The sequence below is a fragment of the Lipotes vexillifer genome, unplaced genomic scaffold (assembly GCF_000442215.2).
Source record: "Lipotes vexillifer unplaced genomic scaffold, Lipotes_vexillifer_v1.1 scaffold443, whole genome shotgun sequence".
NCBI lineage: Eukaryota > Metazoa > Chordata > Mammalia > Artiodactyla > Lipotidae > Lipotes > Lipotes vexillifer.
This window is the reverse complement of record NW_006779163.1, coordinates 2669030-2679906: the sequence shown is the minus strand read 5'-3', so window position 1 is coordinate 2679906 and position 10877 is coordinate 2669030. Positions and strand designations below refer to the sequence as shown.

At 55.0% G+C, this 10877-nt stretch overlaps 1 protein-coding gene across 1 annotated transcript in view; it reads left to right on the top strand.

The window, feature by feature from the left end:
• CMIP (c-Maf inducing protein) overlaps positions 1-10877 on the top strand; it is a 249451-nt gene that overhangs the window by 167067 nt on the left and 71507 nt on the right. The window contains exon 3 of the mRNA XM_007452537.1: positions 3477-3527. Coding sequence (XP_007452599.1) covers positions 3477-3527 — 51 coding nt within the window. The remainder of the gene's footprint in view (positions 1-3476; positions 3528-10877) is intronic.

Below are 10877 nucleotides of genomic sequence, written 5' to 3'. Positions count from 1 at the left end.
GCCCCCCCCCCCCACCATCTTGACATCACTTGCTCGAGACCCAGAGTCCCAGCAGGAGCTTCTGATTGCCCAGTCAGATCACCTGCTCACACATGGCCAAGGGAGGGGCCAGGAGGCCCATTTAAAGATCTTTAGTCCCCTGCTGGTCTAGGCCTAGGTTAGGGTTCTGGGCTTTCACTGCCGTGGCCCAGGTTCAGTCCCCGGTCGGGGAACTGAGATCCCGCAAGCCGCATGGCATGGCCAAAAAAAAAAAAAAAAAAAAAAAAAAAAAAAAGATCTTTAACAGGGACTCACATTGGAGAGGCCCCAGAATGGGAAGGGCTGGGCCTGGTTGTGGGGAAGACTGGTCTGTGTTGGATTGGATTGCCGAGGCAGAGAAAGGAGTCACCATCCACCACTTACTACCATTGCCCTCCTGTTTCTTGCACTGTTTGTGTTCATTCGTTCTTGTGCAACCAGCCCTGATGGTACCACTGACCATGCTAATCAGAGTGAGGGAGTTGGAAATGAGACCCTGCCCTCAGGGAGTTTACAGTCCTCTCGTTCATTCATTTGTTCATTCCTTCAGCAGGTCTCTCTTGGGCACCTCATGCCCCAGGCCCCGGGGATACAGTGATGGTCACACGGGGGTCACACACGGGTCGCTCGTGTTGGCAGGGCAGCATGGTGGGTTGGCCATTGGGCGCAGAAGAGGGGAACATGGGTCTCCTTCCCCCGAGCCTTCTCCACTTCCCTCTCCTCTGCTGTCTCCTGTCTCTTCCTTTGTGTCTTCTCTCGGTCTTTCAGTCCAGCCAGTGACACCTTGTGGGCACTGTCTGGGCGCCCTGTGGACCCTCAGAGCCAATGCAGTGATCCATGTCAGCACTAAACCAACCTGGCCATGCCTCCTGTATTCATTTCCTAGTGCTACCATGGCAAATTACCACAAATTTACCACAAAAACAACACAGATTTGTTATCTGACCATTCTGAAGGGCCGAATCCAACACGGGTCCCACTGGGCTAAAATCAAGATATGCGGCGGGCTGGTTCCTTCTGAAACTCTAGGGAAGAATCCATTTCCCCGCCATTTCCAGCGTCCAGAGGCCGCCTGCATCCCTGGGCTCATGGCCACGTCATTCCAACCTCTACTTCCCTCTCTGACTCTCTAACCTCCCGCCTGTCTATTATACAGACCCTTGTGATGACATTGGCTCACCCAGAGAATCCAGAATAATCTCCCCGTCTCGGGGTTCTTAATGACATCTGCAAAGTCCCTTTGCACCTAAAGTAACACATTCCCAGGGTATTAGGACATGGACAGTCTTTGGAGGCCCCTCATTCAACCTACCACACCTCCCCTCTCTCTGGCTACGTCGGTGTGTTAAAAAGCAGACAAATGGTTGCGGACCAGAAGCATGCTGCAGCCAGCTCATACTGGCTTGTACCAGCACCCAAGAGCCGATCGGGGGTCGGCTCTTCTCAGCTCTGGTCCAGAGACGGCCCCAGGTAGTGTGGAATCAGCCAAGTGCCATCATTCACGGAAGTCCACACACACACTGTGACCGGGGCTTTTTATCCAGGAGAGCCTGTTGTGACGCATTTATCAGCACAGCACTGGCCGTGCTGCTGCCGGATCCCTGCTGTTGGTTGTGTTTGCACATGCCTGGCGCCGCGCTGAGTAAGCATTTTACATGGATTATCTCATCATTTGGTATCTGCACCGCTGCTCCTGAGTGTGGGATGTATTTTGTCACCCTAATGAACAAGAATTGTCATGAGAGCACAGCTAGGTCAGCACTGACAGGAGGTGACCCAGGCATGGACCCTCCAGAGGGGAGCTTCTGGTCCCTGTGGTGGACTCCCCTTCAGCCTCTGCTGCCCCTGTCAGGTGTCACGGGCTCTGCATCATCAGGGAACTTGCTCCAGGTCACACCATGGCAGAATGGGGGCTTGAACCTGGGTCTGCTGGAGACTCAGCTGCTGCAGATGTTCCTGCATCACACGGAGGGTGTCCCCCAGCCTGCTCCCCACGCGGGGCAGAAAGACAAACTCACCTTGCCTCCAGGTGCTGGAGTGGATCTGTTCAGGGTTTGGAATGAGTCTCGGAGCTTTGCCCACGGGAGCCTGATTCCCGGCTGCACAGGCCACTGAACTGGTTCATTCGTTCCGGCCCAGAGATTTGCCCAAACTCTGCCCCGGGCAAGCTGCTGACGTTTCGTCAACGATTTGGTGGGAGTCGAGGGAGGTAATCTGCAAGGCCTGGATCTCCTTGAATGAGGGTGACCCCAAGTTGCACATGCTGTGCGTGCGTGCACGTGTACACCTGTGTGGCTCAGGAAAAGAAGATGGGCATTCCTGCTTGGGGCGAGGCTCCGGCCTTGTCGGAGGCCCTTGCCCAGCAGGGTCACGGCGACTTGAAACCGAGAGCTGCGGGGTCAGGCAGGGAACAGACGCTGCATTTCTGCCTTGGGGGTGGCCAGCAGCAAACTTGAAACGCTGTCACACTGTGGTTTCGGCATGAGTCAGACCGCCGGTTCAGGCCCTGCCCCACACCTACTGCCTGTGAGCCCGTGGGAGAATTTAACCTCCCGAGCCTCAGTTTCCTCATCTGTACCATAGGGATAATGGTGCTGACAGTGCCAGCTTCCCAGCACTGACTGACAAGGACTGGATGAGCCAGTCCACACGTGGGGCTTAGTGCTCCGTCTAGGGCCTGTCAGACGTGCCGTAAATACTGTTTTTGCCATCAGCAAATCTGCTAAAACCGGGGGTGAGAGCGGCGTGAGGCTGAGCGGCCCGAAGTCTCTGAACTGGTGTGGTGTGGATCAGGGAAGGCCTGGCTCCCTGCACGGTGCTTTGAAATGTAGTTCTGCCCGAGGTCAAGGCTGGGTGCTCTCTAGCACGGCTTTCTGCAGTTGGCAGGAGGTGCAGTGGTTAAACCCGCAGGTTTGGAAGCCGTGCTCTGGGTTTTAAGTGTGGTCAGTTGACGTGAGAGCTCGGGGTCTCAGTTTTTCCCTTTGTGAAACAGACGCAGTGTGGCCCACTTCGTAGGGCTGTCGTGAGGGCTGATGACAGATTACGTGGATAACAAAGGCCTGGTGCCTGGAGCAGGGCTTGGGGAGCATCCAGGCAGCTACATTATCATCATCATCGTCTCGCTGCACGCCTCTTCCCCACTCATCCTGGCCCCTTCTCTGATCCCGGATGAGTTGAGATATGTGTACAGTTAAAGCTCTTCCAGGCACCAGTGTCTACCCAGCAGAATAAGGGCCCGGTGGCAGCAATGTCTATTTCAGACAAGTCCCCCAGGTGACCACTCCCGGTTTGGTTTTACACACAAGGGGTTCAGCTTGGTGCATGCCTCGGAAGGCTCTGCAGGGCCACGGGGCAGAGCCTGCAGGCCAGAGCCGGCTGGGGCCCTCATGCTGGCCTGTAAAATGCTCTGAAATGCTGCGAGCCAGCGACTTGACCTTGCTGTCCTGTTCTCGTTGCAGGCTGCCAACAGCTACCTGCGAGACCAGTGGTTCCATTCTCTGCAGTGGAAGGTAAGTCCTGACTCGCTTGCTTGTTGGAGGAGCTGGTCTGCCACCCAGAGACGTGAGGGCAGAGGTCTCCTGCCTTCTAGGAGGCTCAGCCCAGGAGCTTTGCTCCACTGTGTGGAAGCCCCCCACCTCCCTCTTGGATGGTTGATACCTTTCCCCCTTGCGATGGTGAAACTGTGCTCCTGCCCGGTTGGTCCTTGACTTTGCCCAGGAGACTTATCGTGTGGTGCCTGCTTCCGAAAGGATCAGAGAACTGCTTGATCTCAGAACAGGGGCTCATCTGAGGGGCTCAAGGTGATGGGTTGAAAGTAACTTCCGAAGGCACCAGCAGGGGTAAATTTATCAGAGGTGCAGAAGCCCAACCGTATTTCCAGAGGCTTCCCTTCCTTTGGCCTAATTTCCCAGTTCTATCTCTGCATAGGATGGTCCCCGGCCTTCTAATACACACGGTGAATTAGCTCCCCACTGGTCACGTTCAAGACCCAGGGGCCAGATTTACGAGAAGGGTCCTCCCAGCCCCCTGGGGAGTCCGCACTCCGCTCCGTGACTCAGGACCTTCGCACCCTGCCCCCCTGTCTCTCCTGCCTTCTGACCTTTTAGTTTAGAACAAGGCGTGACAGGCCCGTGGGCTCGCAGAGCCAGCAGGGTATGGCTAGGCTGACCGATGCCTGTCCTGAGCTGTCATCTTTACTGTAATCTGGAGCACGGTGGGGGACGTGCAGCTGGCCCTGGACAGGGTTTGAGACCATGTGCCGTGTTGGGATGACCAAAGGGACGCTTAGAATTCTTCTCGTGCCTCTGGAGGGGCTCTCGTCACAGCTGGGCGGAGGACAGAAATACAACCCCGGAAAATTACATTCCTGGTCCCAAAGAGGGCCACTCCCCTCCTTTCCCCGACAGCTGCAGGTCCTCTCCTTTGTGCCAGCGTGGCCATCTCAGAGGCTGAATGCGAGTCTCCAAGTTGGGGCCGCAAAGGGAGAGGACTAGCATTTTCTGAGCACCTACTGTGTGCCTGGAACATGAGGCTGGCCCATCACGCCTATTCCACCCTTGCGGCAGCCTCGTAAGGCGGCTTGTTATCATTGCTCCCATTTTTTATACAGGGAAGGCGAGGCCAGACCGGAGCCCAACTCCCATAGCTGGTAAGGGCCTGGGGCAGTGTTCAGGCCCAGGTGTTTGCCGTTCCTGGGGGTTTCTGGATGCAGGCAGAAGGCCCCGGGTGACAGCTAAGCAGGCAAGTGGCATGTGCCTGCTTGGAGTCTGCAGGTGCTGCTGAGAGCTCGATTTCTGCAGGGACATCGTCCCTAAGGCCTGGCTCTCTGCGGCCAGGTGTGTCCCGGGACAGGCAGGACATACATCAGCACCTGCCAGGGGCCACCGGGGAGGTAAATGCCAGAGCAGTCGAGAGGCAGGGAGGAATAGAGGCACGGCGCAGTGGTGGTCCTGCAGGAAGAGGCCACTTCACTGCCACGGACAGTGGTTACTTAGAGGCTTCCCTCTTCTGTTGTTCATGCGTGTTTTCCTTGTGAGTCCTCAGTAAGTGATTGCTTTGCTTTTTCTTAGCTCGGGGTGGGGCAGGAAGTGCTTGGAGGCATACCGCCTACTTGACAGGTTGGGGAAATGCCTCTTTGAAAAGGTGGCCGAGATCAGTGTCAAGGAAGAGGTGGTCTTTAGTGGATTCCACAGAGCTCTGCTTTCCTCCTTGCCCTGGTCCACATTTTCTTCAACCATTTTCTGGAATCCCTGGGAACACCTAAAAGGCAGTGCTTGTGAAATGTGTGAATATTATGCAGCTACAAGGGATGACTAAGATGGTGGGCATAGAAAGCCAAATTTTGGGAGATCAGTGACAGCCAGAAGGATGATTTAAGAGTGACAAGCTTGAAATGTACACATTCAGACGTCAAGGATTGCATGTGGGGTTCAGACAGTTGATTGAGCAAGTACGGAGCTGGGGATCCCTGGGCTTCTAGCAGTTCTCATAAAGACCTGGATATCTGCACTCAATTTTGGTGGTGTTTGGTTTGTGTATGGTTGTTAAATCTAATCAGTTGAATTTTTAAGAAGAAAAGAAAGCAAGCATCTAGGAAACTCAGATCAGGATATCAGGGAATCAGCAAATGCTCAGCAGTGAGTGGCCCTTTTGCCAGGTGAAGGATGGTGACCTTTGTTCTCACTGTTTCCATATCTGCTTGTGTCTTAGGCATGTGTAAGGTGCTGGCAGTTTTTCCCTTTGGACACCCCCCCCCCATAATTTAGGTATGCTGCCACCAGGTGGCAGTGATATTTCAGTCTCAGCAGCCTGATTTCATTTCTGTGGCTCTTTGCCGCTCGGTTTTGATGAGATTCGAGGGAGGCGTGCTCTCCTTCCTTGTAAAATGGCAAAGAAACATAAAGTGTTTTTGAGGTACTGCCTGCTGGTGAAATGAGTTGAGACCCAGATTCGAATCCTGGTTCTATAGGTGACTCATCTTGTGGTCCGCATAGATTCTAGCAAGTGTTCATTGATCCATATGTGGTTACCGAGTACCTACAATATACAAGGCACGGCCAGGGGCTTTCCTGTTCATTGTCATTCAGCAAACGATAAGACCCAGAGAGGTCTAGTTACTTGCCCATAGTCACACAGTGGATTTCAGTACAGTTTCGGGGAACTGCCGTTTCTCCTCCTTGATCCAGCTGTACGTGATCCTGAGCTTTGGCCTTTTCAGCCCACTCGGGATGTGTCTGCTTCTCCTGCCTGATACAGCCACTCTCTCCTCTGTATGTATTTACCACCAACGATTTGGGGTTTTTCTTTTTCTTTCCTTTCCTTTTCTCTATCTTTAACTAAAAGGAGGGGGGGGGATCAATAAAACATCAAAATTAAGGACTTTAGAAATCCCACAACCTCAGCTTGAGTTGTTAAATTTTCTAAATGTTGTGTTAATCACTTTTTCTCCTATACCAACGTATACGTCCCTGTTGTAGCTGCAGCGCACATAGAGAATAACTTTTTCTATTTGTAAAGAAAGTTAGCTCTTAAATGCTGCGTTCCTGTTGCTTTATCGAGTTTTTATCCAGTTATACTGACACCTCCAGGGCATTCTCCACAGGTGTGATATTGCCTCCAAGGCGGTTGAAATTGGTATTTTGGGGCTTAAAAAAACCTTAAGTTATTCCAGTAGTGTGTGGCCTTCCTAGTTCAACCTACTCAACAAAATCTTATTGTCTAGAATTTAGTTTCAAAGGGATCAGGGCAAGTTGGTGGCGGGCCAGGGGCGGATATCCTAAAAGGCTCCTTAGGGGAATGATAATGGAAAAGAAACTTGAGGAGCACCGCTCTAGAATCTACCTCAGGTTGTGATGTTGAACAACGCAGAGTCTGAGTAACACACCCGTATGATGCTCTTGATGCCTGTCTCCATCCTGGGGGTCCCATTGCTCTCGTGGCCTCAGCTCAGCTCTGTGCGTCCACAGGCTGTCACAGCGCGTCGGGAGCGTTCCCTCCGCGCTGGGCTCTGTATTCTGAGTGTCATCTCAGCTCACTGAATGGTCTGTTGTTGACGTTTGCATGCGAGGGGATCGGAGTCACTTGTCCGAGGTCCCAAGGCCCCCAGAGTGGGGACAGGGGTTTGACCTACAACATCCTGGCCCCCGGACCCCCTTCCCTACCTCTCCCTCTCTCCCGGGCATCTCTGCCCTTCCTCCCGGATTCCCGCCCTTGGGCAGCACTGATCAGGGAGGTGCAGGGAAGGCCTGGGGCCCAGAAGAGGATGACAGGAAGGGGGTGGGACCGCAGCCCCTCCCCGGATGCGCTGGAGCAGAGCACGCTGTCCTCAGGGCTCTCTGGGGAGGCTGGGCCTGTTTGGTTTGGGTGGCTTGGCCCCTGAGGCCAGTTCCTGGGGGGATGGAGGCATAAACAGTTGTACTGAGTTAATGAGGCCTCGTTTCTGACTCAGATGCACCTTGGAAGCCGCGTCCTGTGGAGACAGGCCTGCCCGTGTGTGTCAGGCTGTGAGGGAACAGGCCTGTGTGCGTGTACGAGGCCAGGAGGGGACAGGCCTGGTTTGTGTGACAGAGCCAGAGTGTGCTGCAGGCTGTGAGGGTCCAGTGTGTGTTTATAACGCTGTCAGGAGGCTGGCATGTTTCTAGGTTCAAGCCGAGAGGCCCAGGTGCTCACAGCTGTGAGGACAGGCCCGTCTGGGCACACAAGGGCCTGGACCATAGGCCCTGAGTACCTGGCTGGGAAGAGACACGTGCATGAGGTGCCCCCGAAGGAGCCCCGAAAAAGCCAGGTACCAAGAAGCGCCCGCTTTGTGTAGCCGGCGCTTCTGGTGCCTCCAGCTCTGAAAAACACCTTCTCCCTCCCTGAGAGGGGTTCCTCGGCCCTTGCACAGAAGTCTTGAAAACCAAGATGATTTTCTCCCTGGGGGAAGCTGGATCACCAACGACAGCCCCAGGGGCCGACCGAGCGCCGCGGCGGGGAGCAGACTGTGTGAGACCAGAAGCCGCCTGTTTTCCTGTCGCAAGGCTGCCAGGCAGAGGAACGCACTTGGCTCTGGGAAAATCCCAGCCCAGGTTCGCATCCTCTCTGGCCTGCTGCCCTGGCCGCGCTGCTGGCCTCTCCCCGAGTCCCCAGGCAGGGTTTCCCAAGCCCCTGGGGCGGCCACAGCGACGTGGTCACCCCCTCCTCTGTAGAGAGTAGGAGGGTGGAGAAAAATGTGGGGTCTGTGTGTGTGTGTGAGCGCGAGGGGGTGACTGTGTTATGGGTGCATTGGGTGTGGGGTGTGTTTATTTGGCCCTCAGTTTTCTCCTCTGTGAAATGGGGAAATTGCTAACCGGCGCCTCGCCCACTGGGTCAGTGTGAAGAAGGGCTGCCCTCCCAGGGCCGTGGGAGCATCGTCCTCTGCGCCCTTATCAGAGCAGCCAGCGGGTGGGAGTGGGCACCCAGCCCCTGCAGTGCCCCCGCGGCATGTCTGTAAGATCTGAGGGGGTGTGCAGTCTGTCCTCGGAGGGCCCTGCCTGGCGCAGGCTGTGGGGCGCTCCTACCGCCAAGCCCGCAGTAGCGGTTCCACAAGGCCTTTGCTACCCCATCTCATGGATGAGGGGACGGCCATTGCCAAGGGCGGCCGCTCCCAATGGTGTCACAGTCTAGCTTCCACATCAGGCCCTGCGCTGAGCCCCAACCAGGGTCCCCCGTGCATAGGTGAGGAACTGGGGGTGCAGGGCGTGGGGCTGGGAGCCTGGCTTCTGCCTCCCGTCGGGTCACCCTTTTGGGAAGGCTGGACCATCACCCCCAGTCCCATGCAGGGAGAGAGGCCCCGCTGGTGCTGAGATTCCTGGGGGAAGCTGGGTCAGAGGGGACAGAAGGCCCTTGAGCTGATGCCCCTCCCCTGAGAGGAAGCTGCACAGGGGAAGGGTGGGACCCTCCAGTGGGTACTGTCACCCTCCACTCTGACCTTCCTCCTGGACCCTCCTCCCTCTCCCTCTTGGGCACAGGAGTCCGAGACCTTTACTTCCGGGGGAAGAGCCACTTGTAGTCCCACAGCCGCGGCCCCTGGGCTCCCCCGCTCTGCCCACTGCAGATCCCCCTGAGCACGCATCCCCTAGCACACGTGCCCGAGCCTAAATCCAGCCCTGCCTCAGCACACGGCGGCCGGTGGCCTCAGCACCCTCCATGGGATGCTCCTCCTGTGCTGAGCAGATGCCAGCACCTCACTCACCACCCCGCTGAATCCCCACAACCCTGAGGAGGGGACACGTCCTCCTGCTTCCCCATTTCACAGATGTGGAGACAGAGGCCGAGAGGTGAACTGCTTGCTCAAGGGCCCGCACCTATTAAGTGACAGAGCTGGGGTCTGAACACAAGTTTGATTCCAGAACCTGGGATCGTAACCACTGGGGACGTGGCTTCCACTGCACACGTGTGTGTGCGCACACATATGCAGACACGCATACGCACCGGACAGTTCCTCCCTCACACCTGCGGGCTTGCACTCCTAACCGTCCCCATCGCCTGTGTGTCCTCGTGCCTTGCGTGTCGGGGGCTGTGGTATTTTTGTCTCGTGAAGCATTTCATGAGAGCTTTACATTTTTCTCTGAGTCTCACAGACGTCCCCGTGAGGATTATGTGAATTAACCTCTGACTTGGCAATCCCCTGCTTCTTGTGGGAAGGGCCGAGTGCCCTGCCCGCCCTGTGTGGCGCACGGCACACGGCAGACCACCTGGCCCTGGGCCCCGGAAGGTCAAGGTCAGGACCAGCCGCTTACACATCTGCCCGAACACACCGTGTCACCCGTGTCCCCAGATTCGAGCATCGAGGCTGTGTTACCTGACCTAGCCTTGCTCCTGGCCCCCCTTGGTCTGGGCCACACGTTCCCATGTGGCTCCTGCTGGGCTCACAGTGTCTAGAGGGAAGATAGTGACCCGTTTCACCTCCTGCCATTTCCGCACAGCCCATCCGTCCTGCCCCGCTCCCCTCTTTCTCTGCCCTTTTACCACGATCATGAAAACGCCTTTACAACCACATTCACCCTCCAGAGCAGAGACCGCTCTGCTCTGGCCAGTCCCCACCTGAGGGCGGATTTTACTCCTGCAAATGCCCTTCCAGCTTTTGTCCACCTTTGCACGGACCTTTTGGCAGCTGTGGCCAGGTGCGCAGACGGTCCTGCCAGCATTAACGCTGCAGCTTAAACGTTTCAGCATATGTCCATCACGTCTATAGAGAGGTCGTGACATAATTGACCAAAGGTAAATAAAAGAAAAAGAAAAAAAAGAAAAATATATACATATACATATATATGCGTATATATGTATATACATACAGATGGATTATGTCTTCTGCAAAATAAATCAAAATAATATTAATAAAAAAAATTGACCGAAGGACCTGCTTTTGGGCATTTGCACTGTTCCCGTTTTTCTCAGTTATAGATAATGCAGTCATGACTGTCACCTATAGCCAAGCTTTTGCTTCTTTTGAACTACTTTTTAGGGCATGTTTCCACAACAGTGGTTACCAGGCAGAGAGTAGGGGTATTTTTGTGTGTGTGACTCTTTCCGCATGCTGCCAATTTGCTCCCCAAAGAAAAACTTCTGTAATGCCTAAGGGGAGAGCTCTGGGCCACACTGCCTGGGTTCAAATCCTGGCTCTACCGCCCACGGGCTCTGTGACCCTGGACTAGCTGCTTTCCTCTGTGGGCCTCTTCTTCCTCCTGAATAAAGCGGGGGTCATGATAAGACCAAGCTCATTAGGTTCCTCTGAGAGTTACATGGGTTAGTAGCAGTAAAAGAACTTAGAACGGCACCTGCCATGTGAATAACTATTGGATTAATGTTAATTATTCTTCTTTAGCGATCAAGGCCTCTTT